Source organism: Pan paniscus, chromosome 11 (assembly GCF_029289425.2).
Source record: "Pan paniscus chromosome 11, NHGRI_mPanPan1-v2.0_pri, whole genome shotgun sequence".
Classification (NCBI taxonomy): Eukaryota; Metazoa; Chordata; class Mammalia; order Primates; family Hominidae; genus Pan; species Pan paniscus.
The window spans coordinates 51,417,600-51,440,981 of record NC_073260.2 but is presented as its reverse complement, the minus strand read 5'-3'; the positions used below and the strand labels follow the sequence as shown (position 1 = coordinate 51,440,981).

The following is a 23,382-nucleotide window of genomic DNA, read 5'->3' as shown; positions in this document are numbered from 1 at the left end:
TATTAGTTTTAACGGTTTTTTGTGGCATATTTAGGATTTTCTACATATATTATCATGTTGTCTCTAGACAGAGATAGTTTTTTCTTTCCAATTTGGATGCTATTTATTTATTTACCTACATTCATTTATTTATTTATTAGACGGAGTCTCACTCTGTCACCCAGGCTGGAGTGCAGTGGTGCGATCTCGGCTCACTGCAACCTCCGCCTCCCGGGTTCAAGCGATTCTCTTGCCTCAGCCTCCCAAGTAGCTGGGACTACAGGTGCGTGCCACCATGCCCGGCTAATTTTTGTATTTTCAGTAGAAACGGGGTTTCGCCATGTTGGCCAGGCTGGTCTTGAACTCCTGACCTCAGGTAATCCACCTGCCTCAGCCTCCCAAAGTGCTGGGATTACAGGCATGAGCCGCTGTGCCCGGCCTATTTATTTATTTATTTTTCTAATTGCTTTGGCTAGGACTTCCAGTATTATATAAAATAAAAGCGGCAAAAGTGAGGATCCTTGACTTGTTCTTGATCTTAGAGGGAAAGCTTTCAATCTTTCACCATTGAATGTAATGTTAACTGTGGGCTTTTCCTGCATGGCCTGTATTATGTTGAGGTGGTTTTCTTGTATTTATAGTTTGTTGAGTGCTTTCTTCATTAAAGAGTGTTGAATTTTGTCAAATGCTTTTTCTGCATCAATTGAGATTATCGTCTCCTTTTACCATTTCTTGAAGAGAATAGTGAAATAACTCCCATTACCATAATCATACTAGTCTTTGTGCTGTGATGTTATGCACAAAATGGTGCTTCATAAAGCATTTGATAATTGTACGACAGTCTTATGTGTGGGAAGATAAGTAAAATTTAGTCATGTAAAAGTCATTATGCAGTTATTTATTTGGCAAAAAAAAAAAAAGAAAAAAAAAGAAAAAAGTCACTAGTCCAATAAAAAGGCATTTGCTTTGAAACTTTTCTTGAACCTCAAACTAGCTAGTAAAACTTGACAAAGTGGAGCCGTGTGTGGTGGCTCAGGCCTGTAAGTCCAGTACTCTGGGAGGCCAAAGTGGGAGGATCCCTCAAGCCCAGGATCAGCCTGGGCAACATAGAGAGACCCTGCCTCTACAGGCGTGGTGGTACGTGCCTGTGGAAAAAAGTGCCAGTTTTTCCAAGGGGTTGTATGAACTTGCACTCTTAGCAGCAGTGTATGAGAGTTCAAGTTGCTCTTTGCTAGCATTTGGTATTATCTATCTTTTTCATTTAAACTATTCTAGTGATTACAATAACACTGTGTTGTGGTTTTAATATGAAATTCCCTTCTAGTCAGGGAAGTTAAACACACATATTGCAAAATTTATTGGCTGTTCAGGAATCACCTTTTGCGAAGTGTCTATTCCAGGTTTTTCTAATTTTTTTTTGTAAGATTGTCTGCTTCTTCTTCAGTGTTATAATAAAAGTTCTCTATAAATTCTACATGTGAGTCCTTTGTCAGATATATGTATTACAGTTCTCTTTTGCCTTTCTGTGGCTTTCTTGTTCACTCTCTAATGGTATCTTTTTTTTTTTTTTTTAATTTGAGATGGTGTCTCACTCTGTCACCCAGGCTTGAGTGCAGTGGCGTGATCTTGGTTCACGGCAACCTCCACCTCCTGGATTCAAACAACTCTCCTGCCTCAGCCTCCTGAGTAGCTGGGATGACAGGTGCATGCCACCATGCCTGGCTAATTTTTGTATTTTTAGCAGAGACAGGGTTTCACCATATTGGCCGGGCTGGTCACGAACTCCTGACCTCAACTGATTCTCCCATGTTGGCCTCCTAAAGCGTTGGGATTACAGGTGTGAGCCACTGTGCCTGGTCTCTAATGGTATCTTTTGATGAACAGATATTCTTAGCATTGATGAAGGCCAATTTCTCATTTTTGTTTTTCTTTTAGTGTATTCTGTAACCTAAGGATCTTGAATTAATCCAAAGCCATTAAGATATAATTTTCTTCTAAAAGCTTCATTATTTACCTTTTATATTTAGATTGCAGTCCATCTGGAATCAATTTTGTGAATGGTGTGAGACTGGGGTCAATATACATTATTTTCCCCTTATGACTTCTCAAATGACCCAGCACTATTTGTGAAGACCATCCTTTCCCTACTGTATCTATCCTTTTTTTTTTTTTTTTTTTTTTTTGAGACCAAGTTTTGCTCTGTCGCCCAGGGTGGAGTGCCTTGGCACAATCTCGGCTCACTGCAACCTCTGCCTCCTCCATTCAAATGATTCTCCCGCCTCGGCCTCCTGAGTAGTTGGGACTACAGGCCGAGTGCCACCATGCACGGCTAATTTTTCTATTTTTCTTAGAGGCAGGGAGTTTCGCCATGTTGGCCAGGCTGGTCTCAAACTCCTGATCTCAAGTGATCCGTAGGACTCGGCCTCCGAAAGTGCTGGGATTACAGGCCTGAGCCACCATGCCCAGCCTATCTTCGCCAGTTTTAATGCTAAAAACTATTCCATTCTATGGCACTCCCTTAACTTAACTTAGCCATTTTTCCATCTGGGTATTTGGGTTGTTTTCAGATCTCTGCTATCATCAAACAGGAGGAATACTTTGTATGGACATCAAGTCATTCTTCTGCAATTATTAACCCAGAAGTGAAATTTCTAAGCTAGAAAATATTTGCTTTTTTGGAAAATTAATAAATTATATTCAAAACTCAAATAATGTAAAGAGACCCAGTGAAAAGTCTGCCTCCTATTCTGTCCCCCTGTCCTCCCAGTCCCTCTTCCACCAGGTAACCACACTCAGGAAATCTTGGGTATCTTTCCAGATATCTTGTAATGGATGTACAAGCATTATCTATATTCTTTTCTCCTTTTGTTTACACAGCCAGTGGTACTCTATGCATTCTGTCCTGCATCTTGCCTTTTTCATTTAACAACCTATTTTAGAAATCTTCCAATTGCTGTACATAAAAAGACATAATACTTCATTTGAAGGATGCACCACAATGATGGACATCTGTGTTGTTTCCAGTAGTTTGCTGTTGAAACAACGTTGCAATGGAATAACTTTGTACATGTCATTTCACATGTGTAAAAGGTGTCTATTGGGGAAATTGCTAGAAGTGGCTTTGCTGAGTCTGAGGGTCTGTGCATTTGTGATTTGATCAACATCGTCAAATTATACTGCCACCAGCAATGTATGAAAGTGCTTGTTTTCCCGTAGCTTGGTCAATGAACTATTAGACCTGAGATCTTTAGCCATCCAATATGTGAAAAACTGTAACTTTAGTTTGCATTTGTTTATTGTATGTGAAGTTGAGCATCCTTTCAGAAGTTTAAGGCCTACTCTGTCCTGTCTGGGTCAGAGTATGCCCTTTTATTTTATTTTTAGTTTTAGTTTTTGAGACAGAGTCTCGCTCTGTCACCCAGGCTGGAGTACGGTGGCGCAATCTCGGCTCACTGTAACCTCTGCCTCCCGGGTTCAAGCGATTCTTCTGCCTCAGCCTCCTGAGTAGCTGGGATTACAGGAGCACACCACCATGCCCGGCTAATTTTTTTGTATTTTTAATAGAGACGGGGTTTCACCATGTTGATCAGGCTGGTCTCGAACTCCTGACCTGATGATCCGCCCGCCTCAGCCTCCCAAAGTGCTGGGATTACAGGCGTGAGCCACCGTGCCCGGCCCTCAGAGTATGCCCTTTTAAAAATCTGTGGGTACACGTAGCCAACTGACATTTTTAAGACAAGAGGACCCACAGACCCTCTTTCCACAACGCAGCCCGGGACCTGTCTGTCTGCATCAATAGTGTGTGGCTTTCGGAGCTAGAAAACAGCACTTGCGCGTGGTCGAAGCCGGAACCTCTACTTACAGGTGCGGAGCTTCCGGCTTGCCAGGGGAAGGAGCCCGCCCCTCCCGGCTGCGTGCACCAGCGCAGCTAGTCACGTGATGCCGGGGGCGGGGGCAGATAGGAGGTGCCTGCTGTCATAGTTCCGTGGGCCCTGCTGCGGGCACGCTCTCGGCGCATGCGTTTTTTATGCGGGATTAAGCTTGCTGCTGCGTGACGGCGGAGGGCTAGGAAAAGGCGCAGTGGGGCCCGGAGCTGTCACCCCTGACTCGACGCAGCTTCCGTTCTCCTGGTGACGTGGCCTACAGGAACCGCCCCAGTGGTCAGCTGCCGCGCTGTTGCTAGGCAACAGCGTGCGAGCTCAGATCAGCGTGGGGCGGAGGAGAAGTGGAGTTTGGAAGTTCAGGGGCACAGGGGCACAGGCCCACGACTGCAGCGGGATGGACCAGTACTGCATCCTGGGCCGCATCGGGGAGGGCGCCCACGGCATCGTCTTCAAGGCCAAGCATGTGGAGGTGAGGCTGGACCGCGGCCGGCAGCCTGGCGGGGGTGTGCCCCCGCCACCCACCGGCTAACGCTCTAAACTCTTTCGGTTCCCTTTTTACATCCAGTACAGTTTTTAAAACCTACTCATATTCTAAACCTACTTTGGGCCGTTGCGCTTCCCTCCGCACAGCTGGCTTGGTCCCCTACCCCAGCGGCTGGGTCCCAGGCTAGTCCTAGACCCCCGAGGAGGGCCTCTGGCCGAGCCGGGGTCGCGTGTCTCTCTCTCAACCACCTTCCCCCCACCCACCTTCATCTCTTTTTCCCAGCCGAGGGTGGGCTGGCAGTGTCTGTCTTCTGTCCTGCAGACTGGCGAGATAGTTGCCCTCAAGAAGGTGGCCCTAAGGCGGTTGGAGGACGGCTTCCCTAACCAGGCCCTGCGGGAGATTAAGGCTCTGCAGGAGATGGAGGACAATCAGTATGTGAGTAGGGGAGGGGGGGCATCGTATTCTCACCCTCCGTCGCTCGTTCCCACTTCTTTGTGCCTTAATTTTCCCAGCTACGCCTTCACCAGCTTTCAGGGATTTCCTCCCGCTGTCACTCACACACACTGCTCATTCATCTGCCTCCTTACCCCCTTTTGCCCTTTTTTGTCCACTTGTTCACCTTTATTTACCTATTTCTTTCATTTCTCACACATTCACTCTCATTTGCCTACTTATTTCTTAATGTATTCATTCATTCACCGACTTTTTTTCTCAAAACATGTAGCGATTTATAATGTAACTAGCACCTATTGAGCTCCCGATGTGTTCTGCAGGCATTATATACATTGTCATTTTGAGACCTCTTACTACTGTACAATGCAGGTTTCAGGATCTCTGTTTCTCAGGTGAGAGGAGGAGGTTATGTCACCAGCTCTTGGGCCCTCCGTTAGTCAGTAGAGGGTTTGGCCCAGGTTTGATTGAGAGTCCAGACATTCTTCCCTTGGGACCTCCCATAGGCCCTACCCTGTGTTGGGCACTGGTGACACAGAGAAACCAGCTCCAGCCCAGCTCCTGAGGACTTAAGTGTGCTAACAAGAGACAGAGGCAACAGGGCCCACCTAGTGTGGTTCGTGCTGTGATAGGGTACCGGGAGGGGCTGCTGGAACACGAAGAGGGGCATCTTTCACCCCTAGTGTCATTACTCTTTTGGTGCTCTCTCTCACCCATGTCGAAATAGGGAATGTATTTGACTCCCTGGAGAGTAACGGGGTTGGGTCTCTGTGATCCTCTGACTTATCTTTGCTGTTCCCTGGAGATATGCATGATATATTGGATGACAAAAGCATGTTATAAAATTTTGTATCATCTGGGTTTTGTTTGGAAAAATTATATATGTGAATGTGTATTTGTGTGTGCCATATCTGTTGTAAAGTCTGGTAGAATACACTCTAAGATTGACTGTAGGATTTTTCTTTTGTTCTTTTTCTGTTGGATTTTATGTCTTACCTGAATGTGTGCATGTGTTTTGATCTGTTAAATGGTTGTGTACTACCTGAAAAATCCGAAAACAGCAATCAGGCCATTTTGATTTTTTGAGGAAGATAAAAGGGCTTCCAGACAGCCATGTGTGGGATAGGTGGAGAGAGATCCATAAGGAAGCTGGTGATATGGTCCCTACATCCAGTTGGTCAGCAATTCTGAAGGTTCTAACTTTAAAACATACTCTAGATTTGCTCCTTGCCCAAGTCATCATCACCACTCATCAGAATGACAGCGGCAGCCTCCCCACTGCTCTCCATAGCCACAGTCCGGAGGGCTTTGTCAAAAGTGTAAGTTAAGTCATCGGCTCCCCTGCATAAAAAGCCCTGGTGGCTTCTCTTCACACTTAGAGCACTATCACCATGTGCCCACCTCCAGCTGGCCTCTCCCTTTTCTCTCATTCAACACAACTTCTTAGGCATCTCTCCAGTGACCAGCACCTATCTAGGGTCCAGGAGCACAGAACAAGGCAGACACATCCTTCCCTTAAACGACCTCATGTACTCACATCCCTCTAGCCTCCTCCTGTGCTGGCGTTAGGGCCTTGCACTTGCTTTTCTTCCCGCTCAGAGCTTTATCCCAGATCCCCACAAACTGGGTCCTCATCTAGCCCCACCCCACCTAAATAAAGAAGTATCCTTTTCTCCACTCACAGAATCACACTATCCTCTTCTAGTTCTGTTGATTTTTTTTTTTCTTTTTTTGATACAGGGTCTCACTCTGTCACCCAGGCTGGAGTGTAGAAGTGTGATTTTGTCTCCCTGTAGTCTCAACCTCCTGGGCTCAGGTGATCCTCCCACCTCAGCTTCCCAAGTAGCTAGGACTACAGGCACGTGCCACCATGCCTGGCTAGTTTTTTGTAGAGACAAGGTTTCACCATGTTGCCCAGGCTGGTCTCAAACACCTGGGTTCAAGCCATCCGCCCACCTTGGCCTCTCAAAGTACTGGGATTACGGGCATGAGACGTCATGCCCAGCCCCCTTGTATTTTGGTTCCTGTACTTACAGAATCTGAATATATCCCTTTTATTCATTTATTTGTTAAATTGTCCTTTGTGCTGTGAGTTCATTAAGAGTCCTGTCTCTCAGCTCACTGCTCTGTGTAGCCTGGCTTCTCTGACAGTAGTGGCCTCAGTGTTTGTGATGTGTCTGTAGCTGTCCCAGCACTGGGAAAGGTGGGATTCCTGGTGTCCTTTCCTTGGTGCTGGGATTCGGTGGTTCTAGAGGAAACAGGAGGAGACCTGTCCATCTCATGTGTGACCATCCAGATGATTTTCAGGCGGGTAGGCTGGGTGGGCGGACCAGATGGTGCCACTAAATGACCTTTTTTAGACCTTTACTTTTAGTGTTCATGGAGAATTAGAGTGGGGGCACACCTTATCTCAGGAGAGCAGAGCAAATCATGAGCATCGAGCTCTCTGATTCTTAGCTCAGGTCCACGTCACCTTCTTTGCTTACTGCCTTTTTGGATACAGGGTCCTCTGTCAGGGCATGGGCTTGGGGTCTCAGGGTCACAGAGAGGGTCTGGTGACTCGAGTCTGGGGGCTAACAGGATGTCCTGCCCACAGGTGGTGCAACTGAAGGCTGTGTTCCCACACGGTGGAGGCTTTGTGCTGGCCTTTGAGTTCATGCTGTCGGATCTGGCCGAGGTGGTGCGCCATGCCCAGAGGCCACTAGCGCAGGCACAGGTCAAGAGCTACCTGCAGATGCTGCTCAAGGGCATCGCCTTCTGCCATGCCAACAACATTGTACATCGGGTCAGTCTCAGCATAGGCCGGGCATGGGGTCTGGGGAGCTGACTTGGCTTGGGGATGGGGCTAGCCCTTGTAAAAGGTGTGATAAGAAGTTGGGACAGAGCTGGTCAAGGCCTCCAGGTAAGTGGCCAGGGCATGGCCCTGGAGGAGGTGGGGACCGGGGCTGACCTGAGTGGTTAGACTGCCAAGCCCGCTTGTCCCAAGGTCCTGTGGGGGATTTGGAGGGACTGATGCTTCTTTTGGTACTCCCAGGACCTGAAACCTGCCAACCTGCTCATCAGCGCCTCAGGCCAGCTCAAGATAGCGGACTTTGGCCTGGCTCGAGTCTTTTCCCCAGACGGCAGCCGCCTCTACACACACCAGGTGGCCACCAGGTAGGGAGGGCCAGATCCCTTCCAGTCCTTTCCGTGGGGAAGAGATGCTTCTGGGCCTTTTCTCCAGACATTGCTTGTGGGGCTGGGGTCACCTCCCCAGGCATCCTTTTCTCAGCCCAGTGCCTGCCAGCCCTCTTCCTCGCAGGTGGTACCGAGCCCCCGAGCTCCTGTATGGTGCCCGCCAGTATGACCAGGGCGTCGATCTGTGGTGAGACCCCTGTGGGTGGTCAAAGGGTAACATGGCTCATGGATTTCTGCTAGGCTCTGAGGTCTCTGAGCTGTTTGGTGGTCTTTTCCCTGGTGGGAGTTTAGGCTTCCTTAAGGGTGTCTTCCCTGGTTGGGGTATTCTGAGCACTTTGGGGTTGGGGTTCCTCACTATGATGTTTTCGAGCTGGGTGGGGGCCAGGTGGGATGAGAATGGTGGTCCCAGGTGGGAAGCTTTCTGGGCTAGTTGGGGAGGTGGTCTGAGCCGATATGTGCTGGAGTTAGATCCCAGGATATGGCATCTCTGAGCTGGTCAGAGGCCTGTGTCCTTGGACATGAAAGGTCTGAGCTTGTTTTGCAGCAAGAAGATAGTTGGCAGTGCCCATGGGTCTGAGATTTGGGGCAGGTTTGCAGGTCTGCCCCAGAAGTGTCCTAGAGCAGGAGTCTCTGAGAAGTCTTGGAACAGCTGGGGCTTTGCTCTGGGTTCTAGGGTTGAGGGCTTTGAGGGTTCAGGGACTGGGCCTCTGGACTTGAGGCTCCAGGGCTGGCTTGTGGGGCCTTGCCCTGGAGTGCAGTGTTAGAGCTGCTCTGTGGGTGGGTCTGTGGTCCATGGTGGGAGATCTCTGACCTGCTTGGGGCTCTGTGTCCACAGGTCTGTGGGCTGCATCATGGGGGAGCTGTTGAATGGGTCCCCCCTTTTCCCGGGCAAGAACGATATTGAACAGCTTTGCTATGTGCTTCGCATCTTGGGCACCCCAAACCCTCAAGTCTGGCCGGTTTGTAGGGGCCCTTGGTGAGGTGGGTGTGGGGCAGGTTTACTCCACTCCCAACAGCAAGTAACCACTCCCTCCTCTGAACCTTCTCTCTCCTGGCCCCAACCCCCCTTGATGGACAGGGACCACTGTCCTGGCCCAACTCAGGGCTTCCTCCTTCCTGCTGTCATTTGGGTTGGGGTAGGTCCTGTCCTTTGTCCCTTTTCACCCCAGTACACACATGTGCAGTGTCTCAGCAAGCTGTGCACAGAGTCGTCATCTGAGAGGGCAAGGGGATGCATGAAGGAATACAGGGGTGGGTGAGTGAATGAATGATGGGTCAGGGAGACACATGGATGGGAGAGCACCCCCCATGTGAGTGTGTGTTAGGGGCTGAGAGTTGACAGCAGAGAGCATGGCAAGGGTCGGGGACTACTCTCATTGTACCCTGTTCCTTCTCCCTGGCCCAGGAGCTCACTGAGCTGCCGGACTACAACAAGATCTCCTTTAAGGAGCAGGTGCCCATGCCCCTGGAGGAGGTGCTGCCCGACGTCTCTCCCCAGGCATTGGATCTGCTGGGTCAATTCCTCCTCTACCCTCCTCGCCAGCGCATCGCAGCTTCCAAGGTAGGGGGAGAGGCTGTAGTCTCTGCTCCTTCAGCTCCCCTCCCCATCACCCTGGTACTCTGTACTTGGTAGCCATGTGACCCCATCACATCAGCGACCCTCAGAACCTATGATTGGCATGGACCAGCACCAGACATCTGGAACCCAGGGGACAGGGGCCTTGGAGCAGGTGTGCGTCTCATGAGTAGACCCCACTGGACATCCCCAGACTTCCCCTGAGGGTGGCGCATACGAGGGGCATGCCCAACTCTCAGGAGAGCGCGTATCCGGGAGTGCAGGTTTCTGGGCTGCCCCTGACCCTGTGGCAGATACAGTAAGAGAGTCACTGGGGACTCATTCCTTTATTCCATTAGCAAGTATTTTCTGCACATCTGGCACATGCAGGGATTGTCCTGGGCCCCGCACAGATGGTAAACAATCAGTCCTACCTCCGCGGGGCACTCCTGGTGGTGAGGTAGCTTCAGGTCCAAAAGGTCACAAGAGGTCATGTTCTCCAGCTGTGGGAGCCCCAGGAGAGAGGCGAGGCCGACTTTGGGGTCAAGCAAAGCTTCCTGGTGGAGGGCAGGTTTAAGCATGAGATGTTTGAGGAGGTGTTCGCTGAAGAGAGAAATGGTGGGCAGAGGCCTGGAAGAGAGGACCCAGGAAGGCTGGTTATGGCTGGTAGGCCTGGGAGGACGATGACCACAGGAGCATGGGCTGACAGGTGTCAGGGTGTCTCTCTCAGGGGTCCCCGCGCCCTCCCTGCACTCAGCACCAGCAGCGTGTGTTTACATATGCCCTCTTGGTCTCCACTGTCAGCAGCTCCTGTGGGCTCTGTGTCCACAGTATACCCAAGCCGTGTGACCCTTATCTCTTGGATTGCCTCCCAGAATCTGGGTCTCCCCTCATCCCATTTAATCTCTTCTCCACCTGGCAGACAGAGTAACTTTATCCAAGTAGAACAGGACACATTCCTTCTCTGCCAGGGCCCTCCTGTGGCTCCATCTCAGAGGAAAAGCCAGGGTCCTTTTTGTGACCCACAGATGTCATATGCTTGGGTGCCATCACCTCATGACGCTGCCTGCTGTTGTGCCCTGTGCTCACTCCTCTCCAGCCCCAGGGGTCAGTATACTTTTGTCCCTGGCCTGGAGCCTCATGTCCCACTTGCTTATGTCTCAAGTCTTGGCTTAAATGTCACTTCTCAGATGGCCTTCCCTCATGACTCTTCAGATCTGCAACCTCTCTCCAGGATTCCTCATTCCTCTGTCTTGCTTTCTCTTTTCCACTGCACTAATCATTATCTGACATACTGTGTATTTTACTTCATCTTGTTTATTACCCCCCACCCTCACTTATGTCAGAAAAACAGAGCTTTTGTCTGTTTTATTAACGGCTATGTTCCTAGCTTCTGGAATAGTGCTTCAGACATAGTAGACACTCAGAAAACACCCAGACACACTGAGTCAGCTGAATGCATAGATGAAGGAACATCTGCTTGAGGCTGGGGACAGGGAGGTGACTAGTTTCCTTCTGCTGTTCCTTACTTGCCACCCTCAGGCTCTCCTCCATCAGTACTTCTTCACAGCTCCCCTGCCTGCCCATCCATCTGAGCTGCCGATTCCTCAGCGTCTAGGGGGACCTGCCCCCAAGGCCCATCCAGGGCCCCCCCACATCCATGACTTCCACGTGGACCGGCCTCTTGAGGAGTCGCTGTTGAACCCAGAGCTGATTCGGCCCTTCATCCTGGAGGGGTGAGAAGTTGGCCCTGGTCCCGTCTGCCTGCTCCTCAGGACCACTCAGTCCACCTGTTCCTCTGCCACCTGCCTGGCTTCACCCTCCAAGGCCTCCCCATGGCCACAGTGGGCCCACACCACACCCTGCCCCTTAGCCCTTGCGAGGGTTGGTCTCGAGGCAGAGGTCATGTTCCCAGCCAAGAGTATGAGAACATCCAGTCGAGCAGAGGAGATTCACGGCCTGTGCTCGGTGAGCCTTACCTTCTGTGTGCTACTGACGTACCCATCAGGACAGTGAGCTCTGCTGCCAGTCAAGGCCTGCGTATGCAGAATGATGATGCCTGCCTTGGTGCTGCTTCCCCGAGTGCTGCCTCCTGGTCAAGGAGAAGTGCAGAGAGTAAGGTGTCCTTATGTTGGAAACTCAAGTGGAAGGAAGATTTGGTTTGGTTTTATTCTCAGAGCCATTAAACACTAGTTCAGTATGTGAGATATAGATTCTAAAAACCTCAGGTGGCTCTGCCTTATGTCTGTTCCTCCTTCATTTCTCTCAAGGGAAATGGCTAAGGTGGCATTGTCTCATGGCTCTCGTTTTTGGGGGTCATGGGGAGGGTAGCACCAGCCATAGCCACTTTTGCCCTGAGGGCCTCCTGTGTGCTTCACATCACTGAGCACTCATTTAGAAGTGAGGGAGACAGAAGTCTAGGCCCAGGGATGGCTCCAGTTGGGGATCCAGCAGGAGACCCTCTGCACATGAGGCTGGTTTACCAACATCTACTCCCTCAGGATGAGCGTGAGCCAGAAGCAGCTGTGTATATAAGGAAACAAGCATTCCTGGAATTAATTTATAAATTTAATAAATCCCAATATAATCCCAGCTAGTGCTTTTTCCTTATTATAATTTGATAAGGTGATTATAAAAGATACATGGAAGGAAGTGGAACCAGATGCAGAAGAGGAAATGATGGAAGGACTTACGGTATCAGATACCAATATTTAAAAGTTTGTATAATAATAAAGAGTATGATTGTGGTTCAAGGATAAAAACAGACTAGAGAAACTTATTCTTAGCCATCCTTTATTTTTATTTTATTTATTTTTTGATGGAGTCTTGCTCTGTTGCCCAGGCTGGAGTGCAGTGGCACAATCTTGGCTTACTGCAACCTCCGCCTCCTGTGTTCAAGTGAGTCTCCTGCCTCAGCTTCCCGAGTAGCTGGGACTACAGGCGCGTGCCACCACACCTGGCTAATTTTTGTATTTTTACTCAAGACAGGGTTTCACCATGTTAGCCAGGATGGTCTTGATCTCCTGACCTCGTGATCCACCCGCCTCAGCCTCCCAAAGTGCTGGGATTACAGGTGTGAGCCACTGCGCCCGGCCTGTCCAGTTCTTCTTGAGAAACTGGACTTTTATCATTTACATATTGAATTAGAAGTTGACACATCACATCCTCATTAGACCCAAACTTTGGCCAGAAGATTGAGGGATTGAGGATGGGTCCCTGAGTCCAAATAAAATAGTAATATTTTATCATTTGTTGCTTTTTCTTATGTTTAGTTCTCTCATTATCTTTCCAATATTTCAACATGAGACCTAGGGAACTATCGGGGGAATATCTTTATTGCTATCTTTATCCATTTTTTTTTTGAGATGGAGTCTTGCTCTGTTGCCCAGGCTGGAGTGCAGTGGCATAATCTCAGCTCACTGCAAGCTCTGCTTCCTGGGCTCACTCCATTCTCCTGCCTCAGCCTCCCAAGTAGCTGGGACTGCAGGCACCCGCCACTGCACCTGGCTAATTTTTTGTATTTTTAGTAGAGATGGGGTCTCACTGTGTTAGCCACAATGGTCTCAATCTCCTGACCTCATGATCCGCCCATCTCAGCCTCCCAAAGTGCTGGGATTACAGGCGTGAGCCACCGTGCCCAGCCCTATCTTTATCCTTTTTACTCCCTGTCTTGCCTGGGGTATTTCCCATGTTGGGTTCCAATTAGGCTCAATCTCTCATGCTAGAGACTTCTTACCTATTCTTCTCTTGAGGCTTGCTGAGGCTCAATCCCTCATATTAGAGATTTCTTGCTTATCCTTTAACCCCATCTGCTGGAGGCTCTTTGCACCCTTCTCCCTTTGCTTCGTCCACTCTGGCCACTTTCCTCTTTGGAATGTTTCAGGCCCCTCTTAGCATTGATGGCCGGTCAGTATAAACCCCTGCTGGGACCCCCAACGGACCTCCCTAAGCCATATGAGGTGACCACAGAACTGCAGACTGGACTCACTCACACTGCACAGCAGTCATGCTTGTTGCCATTCATGTGCTTTAAGCCTCCAGAATATCCCAACCACCAAGGAAGTACTTTGTTGCTGCTGCAAAGTTTCTTACCTTAGTATGTGCACAGAGTTACTTGGTCACCACGGTGTTGCAAGACATTTTCTCCTCGCGTTGCTGAGAGTCTGGGTTTATTCGTTGCACCAGGTGGGTCCTGATCCCTCACCCTGAGGCCCCCTCAATGAGGCAGTGGGACGCATCTCCTCACGAGAGGTGACTGGAGACCCCTTTCCTGGAGGAAAATGGGGATCCTGGATGAGTCCCCAGATTTGTTGGAAACAAATGCTCAGAGCTGCAAAGTGAAACCAGCACTCAAGCAAAGGTTTTCTCAGCAAGGCAATTTACTTCTGCAGAAGGGTGCTGCCTGTGTCAATCACGATCACAGGAGCACACTGAACAAAGGAGGGAAAGGGTTTTTATCCCTAATGCAGTCCCTACCTCTGTGTCACTACCCCAGGGGTTGGGGTTGGACCACACATTCTAAGTTGACCTGATTGGCTATTTGTGAATACTTTTCCAAATAAGGAAGGGAAGGGGGATGTGAGTTACAGTGATGGGACGTGCAGTTTCAGTGGGAAGAATGGGTGCAGAGTGGGTAACCAAGGGAAAGATGTGAGTTATTGATTAGAACTGGCGAGAAGGTTGTTACAGTAACTAGAGGCAAGGAGGCATGGAGAACAAGGAAGCTGAGTTTGAGAACAAAGAATAAGGAAGTTAACAGGCTAAATCTTTGAAGGGGAATTTACTGTATATTACATTCACCATCCACCCATTGCTCAGCAGATAGCCTGTGCTTTGCTCAGGGTCGTGCTATGAGTGCCCACCAAGGCCCTCAGGCATTGGGACATCAGGCGGCAAGTACACATGGTAGCCCCAGGTGTGAAAATGCCCAAGGAGAACATCAAGAGAGGCCACACTGTCAGCCACCGCCTCTAGACACGATGGTTGAAGAGAGCTGTCTCACTAGATTAGTGCTTCTCCAGAGAAACAGAGATAAGATGATCTATCTATCTATCTATCTACCTATCTATCTGAATGTAAACCAAATATAAAGTCTAAGCCTCCTAACTGACTGAATGGATCAGTGGCCAAAGGGATTCCAAAGACACGGGAAAAACTAGTTCAGGTCATGACAAGAAGGGACGAGGGGTCAGACATGCCTCATTATACTCCCTCCCTTTTGGAGTTTAGAAAAACTGACCAGTATTATCATTAAAATAGAGATCCCAAGACTGACAACACAGATTCTGTGTAGCAATGAGATACCCACTCTGAACTGACCCTGGTATAACATCCCAAGACAGATAACAGGCCCTAAAGGGAATCAAAGGATTTTACTCCAAAATTTATTTTTCTTTGACATATATTAAAATGGACCCATAAAGCTTTTTCTTTTCTTTCTTTCTTTTTTTTTTTTTTTTTTTTTGTGTGTGTGTGTGAAATGGAGTTTCACTCTTGTTGCCCAGGCTGGAGTGCAGTGGCATGATCTTGGCTCACTGCAACCTCCACCACCCAGGTTCAAGTGATTCTCCTGTCTCAACCTCCTGAGTAGCTGGGATTACAGACGCCCACCACCACACCTGGCTTATTTTTTGTATTTTTAGTAGAGAAGGGATTTCATCACGTTGGCCAGGCTGGCCTTCAACTCCTGACCTCAGGTGATCCACCTGCCTTGGCCTCCCAAAATGCTGGGATTACAGGTGTAAGCCACAATGCCCAGCACAAAGCCATTTCTTGTGGGGAAAATCTACACTCTGTAGAAAATCCCCTTCCCTTTCCAGGTCTTTTCCTGACCCAGGAGAGATTTAATTAAGAGTCTGGCACCTTTTAAGGTCTGATAAGAGACAGTTACCATCTATTCTCTCTGAAGCGTGCCACCTGGAGGCTCCATCTACATAACAAGTACCTCAGCTTCCACAGCCCCCCTTATCTTAACCCCAAGCATTTCTATCTGCTGACTTCAACTCTTCAGTCAAAGTTTAATTCTTCCAACTAATTTCCAATCAGGAAATCTTTGAATCTGCCTATGACCTGGAAGCATCTTGCTTTGAGATGTCTTGCCTTTCCAGGCTGAACCAATGTATAGCTTACATGTATTAATTTATGTCTTTGCCTATAACTTCTGTCTCCCTAAAATGTATAAAATCAAGCTATAACCCAAACACCTTGGGCACCGGTTCTCAGAACCACCTGAGGATCATGATCCTCACATTTGTCTCAGAATAAACCTCTTCAAATATTTTACAGAATTTGGCTTTTTTCATCAGTCTGTCTATCTATCTATCTATCTATCTATCTATCTATCTATCTATCTATCTACCTATCTACCTACCTATGGTAAAAGGAATATAAATCCTGGGATTTCCAAATCACTAAGCCAAAGGGAAAAGTCAAGCCAGGAACTGCATCAGGCAAACCTGCCTCCCATTTTATTCCTAAATAAGATAGCTACAAAGATGAAAAAGCTACATGTTTCCCTAAAATTATAAAACCAAGCTGTACCCCAGCCACCTTGGGCACATGTCATCAGGACCTCCTGAGGCTGTGTCATGAGCACATCCTTAATCTTGGCAAAATAAACTTCCTAAATAGATTGAGAGGTTTATTTTGAGGCACTGGTTCATATGACTGTGGGGCTGGCAAGTCTGGAATGTGCAGGGCAGGTGGCAGGCTGAAAACTCAGAGAAGAGTTGAAGCTGCTGCTCGGGCCCAAAGGCAGTTTGCTGGCAGAATTCCCTCCTCCATGGGGGAGGTGAGCCTTTTTCTTAAGGCCTTCAACTGATTGCATGAGCCCTGTAGGGGAGGAATAAAATATCTTTACCCTATCCATCTTAGGGTTCATTGGATGAGGCCCCGCAAATTAGACTAGTAGAAGACGGAGAAACAGGAGAAAAACAAACCAAAGTTTGCTAAAGCATGCTTACACATGGGAGGACTCAGAGGTGAGTCGTTGAAAGGGGTAGTTAGTACTTGGGCTTAGGGCCGGGCACGGTGGCACACACCTGTAATCCCAGCACTTTGGGTGGCTGAAGTGTTACAGGAAAAGGGTCCTGATCCAGACCCCAAGAGAGGGTTCTTGGAACTCACACAAGAAAGAATTCAGCACGAGTCCATACAGTAAAGTGAAAGCAAGTTTATTAAGAAACTAAAGGAATAAAGAATGGCTACTCCATAGGCAGAGCAGCCCTGAGGGCTGCTGGTTGCCCATTTTTATGGCTATTTCTTGACTACATGCTAAACAAGGGGTGTATTATTCCTGCCTCCCCTTTTTAGACCTATAGGGTAACTTCCTGATGTTGCCATGGCATCTGTAAACCGTCATGGTGCTGGTGGGAGTGTAGCAGTGAGGATGACCAGAGGTCACTCTTGTCGCCGTCTTGGTTTTTGTGAGTTTTAGCCCACTTCTTTACTGCAAGCTGTTTTATCAGCAAGGTCTTTATGACCTGTATCTTGTGATGACCTCCTATCTTATCCTGTGACTTAGAATGCCTGACTGTCTGGGAATGCAGGCCAGCAGTTCTCAGCCTTATTTCACCCAGCCGCTATTCAAAATGGAGTTGCTCTGGTTCAAACTCCTTTGACAGAGACAGGTGGATCACTTGAGTCCAGGAGTTTGAGACCACCCTAGGCAACATGGCAAAACCCCGTCTCTACAAAAAAATACATAAAAATTAGCTGGGCATGGTGGCATGTGCCTGTGTTCCCAACTACTTGGGGGGCTGAGGCGGGAGGATCACTGAGTCTGAGAGGTGGAGGTTGCAGTGAGCTGAGGTTGCATGGACATTGCAGTGAGTCCATACCGCACCACTGCACTCCAGCCTGAGTAACAGAGTGGGGCCCTGTCTCAAAAACAAAAAAAGAACTTGGGCTGAGATTGTTGCGTCTTAATAAAGAACAATAACTTTGTCGAGAATTGACTAGACAAAGGAAAGAGGAGTTAGGCTTTTAGGGGCAGCAAATAGACAAGGTTAATGTCTGGGGAAAAGGCAAGAAAGGGCTTGTGTGAGTAGTCTTCCTTGGTGCTATCTCATCTTGGTGATCTGGCTGTTAGCCCCTTCCTGATACAGGAAAGTGGGGAGCACCTTCACAAATGAAAATTTGTGCTCTGTTTTAAGTAAGTGAGTGGGGCAGCAGAGAGCTCACTTTGTCTACTTTTTTCAGTTGCCTTCAGCTCAAAATAATATTTACGCCAGAGCGGCTTGTTCTGGGCGGCACACCCTGAACCCCTTCAGCCCCACCTGTATTACGCAGGTTCATCTGCTTCACTCAAAGTCTGGTTACTTAAACTTTAATCTCATCTGAAAAATACCTTTCCAGAAACCATCTAGAATAATGCTTGACCAAATATTTGGGTACAAGACCCAACTAAGTTCACACATGAAATTAACCATCACACTGACTAAGTGAAAATGATGAAGACCATTCCAGGAAAGTGGATGATGGGTCCTGACTTGGATGAGAAAAGGTGGGGAAGTGGTCTGAGTGCACCACAGTGAAGCAGGGAGAGGGGAGCTGAAGCCACATGGTGGAGGGCCCTGAGGATATATAGGGAGTTTTGAGTATTCTGAGAGGTATGGGGATGAAACTGCTAAAGGAAAAAAATATATATTTGTGGTGTTAGGTACCAGGGACTTCTATAAAGATCTTCTAGTTCTACATGGCAGGTGTAAAATAGGGTGCTCTGAGGAAGACTGTTTGCCCTACTGAAGAGTGAAGGCTGGATTCTAGTTGTGATGGGGAAGAACAATATTAAATGTGACAAGTAGCCCTCACTTTACACTTTTATTCCAAAAGGATACTTGAACCGTCACTGATACCCTAATCGCCACCTTTTTTTTTTTTTTTTTGAGATGGCCTCTCGCTCTGTCACCCAGGCTGGAGTGCAGTGGCTCGATCTCGGCTCACTGCAGCCTCCGCCTTCTGGGTTCCAGTGATTCTCCTGCCTCAGCCTCCCGAGTACCTGGGATTACAGGCATGTGCTACCATGCCTGGCTAATTTTTGTATTTTTAGTAGAGACAGGGTTTCACCATGTTGGCCAGGCTAGTCTTGAACTACTGACCTCAGGTGATCAGCCTACTTCGGCCTCCCAAAGTGCTGGGATTACAGGTGTGAGCCACCGTGCCATCCCCTAACCACTACTTTTAAACATTTTTTTATGTGATGTTAAATGGCATTGCATTGGCTTGCGCTACAGGCTCCTATAGTACTGAGGCTGTAATAAAGAGCCAGTTTCCACTAGAACACAACTGAAGCTTTTTTTTTTTTTTTTTTTTTTTGACTGCCTGGAAAGTCAGTTTCGCTTTCATAATGACAATTATTGCAAAAATGTCAAGAAACTTTCACCATGTTTTCTCCGGAATGTCTCATACAGCCCTTACTAATTTTTTCTTTTTTTTTTTTTTGAGTCAGGTTCTCACTCTGTCGCCTAGACTGGAGTGCAATGGCGTGATTTTGGCTCACCATAACCTCTGGCTCCCAGGCTCAAGTGATTCTCCTGCCTCAGCCTCCCGAATAGCTGGGATTACAGGCGCCTGACACCAGGCCTGGCTAATTTTTTTGTATTTTTAGTGGAGATGGGGTTTCACCGTGTTAGCCAGGATGGTCTCGATCTCCTGACTTCGAATGATCCACCCGCCTCGGCCTCCCAAAGTGGCAAAGCGATGGGATTACAGGCGTGAGCCACCGTGCCTGGCCACTGATTTTTAAGTAGCCACCAGGTAGCACTTGAGAGCAGAGAGAGGAAAAATGGACTCTCAGTGATCACAAAACCAGGCGGCTCAGGACCAAGGCCAGAGCTGAAATATTTATCAGGAGTCCCCTCCGAGTACTGTAAAGTGACCCTTTAAGAGTTCTTGAGAAAAAGAAGCCCCAGGAAGGGGGGCTGAGTGTGAAGAGGCCCTCCCCACCGCATCTATGGCTGTGTTTGGGTCTGTGGCCCCTGTGGGGAAGAGCTTCCAGAAGAGCCTCCTTTCTTTATCTGGAACTCAGCAGTGTTTCCAAGAGGCTTCTATTCCTAGCTCTCATTGCAATATGCATCTCGAGCCAGCTTGATGAGCGCAGAAGTACTGGAGAAAACAAAAGCGAACCGTAAGAGGCTGCGGGCTCTGGCAGGGTGTGGATGCCCTGCAGCAGTCTTTCCACCCTGCTGCCCAGGTGTGGGGTGTTGTCATGGAAAGTGCGGCGTGGCCCAGGGTCCAGCTGGTCTGTGCTGGTCCCCCCACCCCATCTCCCAAGAACTATCTTCCCAAAACATCTGCTTCATCCTGCTCTTTCTTCTCTGAATACGGCGATGGCTTTCAACTCTAGGACACCCAACCTAAAAAAAAACCCAAACCGAGCAGTACACCTAACCTGTTGTTCCCCAGATGGTTTTTTTTTTTCTTTTTGAGACACAGTCTTGCTCTGTCACCCAGGCTGGAATGCAGTGGCGTGATCTCAGCTCACTGCAATCTCTGCCTCCCGAGTTCAAGAAATTCTCCTGCCTCAGCCTCCCAAGTAGCTGTGATCACAGGCACCCGCTATCATGCCCGGCTAATTTTGTATTTTTTTTAATGGAGACGGAGTTTCATCATGTTGGCCAGGTTGATCTTGACCTCCTGACCTCAAATGATCCGCTCGCCGCGACCTTCCAAAGTGCTGGGATTATAGGCATGAGCCACCATGCCCGGCCCCCCAAATGCTTTTGAAGGAAATGCCACCTTCTCACCTCCATTCCCCTCCTCGCTGTGGCAGCAGCCCCTCGCCTGCAGAAGCCAGCTACCACCATGTGTCCTGATGGCCTGTTCTCGTGAAAAATTATGACGCTCACACTGGGCTCTGTGTCACGCCTTCTCTGGGAGCCTGGCATGTATGAAAAAAGGTAGCTCTTCACAGAGAAGGGGCTAAAGTCAGGCTCTGGTCACACCAGTGGCCTCTAAGCTTTCTGCGAAAGGCCAAGGATTATTTTTCAGGGATCTTCTTAAAATTCAAGAGTTTTTCCCTCTATGAGCAGATATTTTCATTTTCTAGCAGAAGCTAAGTGTGTAGGTAGAAAATTGAGGTGCATGTCAGAAATTTCTTTTTTTTAGGACATAAAGATAGTTCAACTTAAAAAAAAGGAAGAGAAATGAACCCCATCCTTTGCCCAGCGGGAATCTCATTGACCTAATGGAAATCAATAACCGCTTTCATTTCCTGCAGATTTACTTTCTATAGAAACGTGCCTTTGTGGGGCATGCGGCAGCAGGGCAGCCCCGGGCCTGTGGTGAGCACTGGTAGTAGCGGCTTGTGGGGCTTGTTAGCCCTGAGCTCCCCTGGCTGTGCCGCTGGTGGGTGGTCCCTGTGTTCTGCAGTTAGCACCTCAGAGTAGGAAGGCAGGTGAGGAGGCCAACCAGAGACCTGCACAGGAGGCCCTGGGTGCTGTCAAAACAAAAACTGGGCTGTGCGCGGTGGCTCACACCTGCAATCCCAGCACTTTGGAAGGCCGAGGTGGACAGATCACCTGAGGTCAGGAGTTCGAGACCAGCCTGGCAAACAGGGTGAAACCCCATGTCTATTAAAAATACAAAAGTTAGCTGGGTGTGGTGGCATGCTTCTGTAATCCCAGCTACTCAGGAGGCTGAGGTGGGAGGATTGCTTGAACCCAGGAGGTGGAGATTGCAGTGAGCCGAGATCACACCACTGCATTCCAGCCTGGGCAACAGATTAAGAGTCAGTCTCAAAACAAAACGAAACAAAAACTGTACCAGACAGTCAGACAGGTATAGAATACTTTACTCCAGGCTATGACCATGGGGGAGAGAGGGCAGAACTCAGTCTGAACTCATCTTTGCTGAGACAAAGGGCAGAGGGCTTTTAAAGGCCTGTAGCCAGGCACGATGGCTTACGCCTATAATCCCAGCACTTTGGGAGGCTGAGACAGGAGGATCGCTTGAGCCCAGGAGTTTAAGACTAGCCTGGGCAACATGGCAAAACCCCATCTCTATAAAAAATACAAAAATTGTCCAGGCACCGTGGCATGCACCTGTAGTCCCAGCTACTAGGGAGGCTGAGGTGGGAGGATTGCTTGAGCCCAGGAAGTGGATGCTGCAGTGAGCTGAGATTGTGACATTGCACTCCAGCCTGGGCGACAGAGCAAGACTCCATCTCAAAATAAATAAATAAATACATACATAAATACATAAATAAATATTAGTGGGAATGGTGGCATGCACCTATAGTCTCAGTTACTTGGGAGACTGAGGCAAGAGGATTATGTGAGCCCAGGAGGTTAAGGCTGCAGTGAGCCATGTTTGTGCCACTGCACTCCAGCCTGGGAGACAGAGACTCTATCTCGAAAAAATAAAATAAAATAAATAAAGGCCTGCAGAGTGGACTCCTCGGGCCATCTGTGTGTGCTAGTGGGCTTTACCCAAAGGAAAAGTAAACTTCTCACATCTCTAAGACAGGAAGTAGTTTTACAGCATGGAGGTTAGGCTCCTACCCTCTCACAGTCACTGGGAGATTATAGTTCAAAGAAACGGTTTCTAGGCCCTTAAGAAAGATATTCCTGGGTTGTAATGCTGGCAAGAGGCCTTTAAAAACATTTTACATACACCTCAAAGGGACAGAGAAAGAACTTACAACCAGTTTTCTAAAGAAAACTTTCTAAGAAAAGATAAGTCAGGGCCCTGGAGGCAGGAAGAAGCTGTCAAGCAGAGGGCATGTTACGGCCACGGTGGGCCATCACACCATCCCCCACCCCCAGCTGCCACAGCTGCGTCCCTGGTGCAGCTGCATCCCAGGCAGAGGCTCACTGGCCACTGGAGCCCTCTCTGTTTGGGTTTGTGTCAGGCCAGAGCTGCCCACTGGCCTTCAGGCATGACCAAGGAAGCCAGAGCCCAGTGGGGAGATGACTTTGGGTTGCACATTCCACCCTGTCCCCAGAGCTCCTGTTAAAGGACAATATCTTCATGACACCTGCGAAAGTTCGGTGGGGACCGTCACTGCAGGTGCAGGAGATGCTGCACTGGGGTCTTGTAGTGGGCAAGAGAGATTGAGCCCAACTCTGAATAGAGCATGGGCAGGTGGGATTTTACAGCCAAGGAGCAGGGTGGGGGTCAGCGGATGGAGAATTGCTAAGAGGAAGTGTCGGGGTGAGGGGGATTCTGGCTAAACTGACCTAATAGGATTCTCGCTGAAGACAGGCCAGGGTGACCAGATGTCACCTGAAACCGATCAGATATGGAGGGTGATCAGATATCAAGGGTGGGGGTTCTAGCCAAACTGGATCTTACAAGGTCTAGGAGAAGGTTCGGGAGCCTGACTCAAGTACCGTCAGGGCAGCAGTCTTTGTCACTTCCCAGTGGTCCCTTCCTGCCTCCTCCCCTCCTTGCGCAGAGTCTCCTCTGAGAGAACCCAAAGTAGCTCCTGACCTTGCTCAAGGTACTGGGCTAGACATGGGGGAAAGACTTGGATACTCAGGGTAGGGCAACATCACCAACAGGGAGCAGTGGCTGCCACTTATTTTGTCCAGGAGAGAAGCAATTACTTGGCTGATCACTGGCCTTTAGTGCAGAGGGCCCCAGTGGTGTGCAGAGCACACCAGATATTTTCGGCTCCAGGCATAAAAAGAAGGCTGATTTTGAGCACTTATCTGATAGGTAATCCATAAGCCACACTACAATGGCTGGTTGGGTTGGCACAGGTCTATGTGCCCTGGGTGGAGGGAAGGTGCCATTTCCCACCTGCATGTGGGTACTCTGAGCCCACAGGCTTGGTTCTTCAGTACAAGTAGCTACAGGGTGGCAGGAGAGAAGGTAGCCCAGATGGTTCTGCACGTCTCGGTTTAGCTACT

At 48.8% G+C, this 23,382-nt stretch overlaps 1 protein-coding gene across 9 annotated transcripts in view; it reads left to right on the top strand.

Annotated features, from left to right (window-relative positions):
- The first annotated feature begins 667 nt into the window (after positions 1 to 667).
- The window catches only part of CDK20 (cyclin dependent kinase 20), a 36,782-nt gene continuing 14,067 nt past the window's right edge, over positions 668 to 23,382 (top strand). Inside the window, exons 1-9 of one of the 9 annotated variants that reach the window (XM_014346174.4) lie at positions 670 to 4,332; positions 4,669 to 4,782; positions 7,394 to 7,582; positions 7,832 to 7,953; positions 8,084 to 8,161; positions 8,810 to 8,933; positions 9,380 to 9,535; positions 10,558 to 10,636; positions 11,072 to 12,291. In XM_014346174.4, the coding sequence (XP_014201660.1) occupies positions 4,258 to 4,332; positions 4,669 to 4,782; positions 7,394 to 7,582; positions 7,832 to 7,953; positions 8,084 to 8,161; positions 8,810 to 8,933; positions 9,380 to 9,535; positions 10,558 to 10,636; positions 11,072 to 11,124 (990 nt within the window). In that variant the 5' untranslated portion in view covers positions 670 to 4,257 and the 3' untranslated portion in view covers positions 11,125 to 12,291. Of the gene's footprint in view, positions 4,333 to 4,668; positions 4,783 to 7,393; positions 7,583 to 7,831; positions 7,954 to 8,083; positions 8,162 to 8,809; positions 8,934 to 9,379; positions 9,536 to 10,557; positions 10,637 to 11,071; positions 12,292 to 18,977; positions 22,568 to 23,382 lie in introns of those variants that run through there. The other 8 variants (XM_055091820.2, XM_055091819.2, XM_024930126.4 and 5 more) reach the window with 8 other exon arrangements.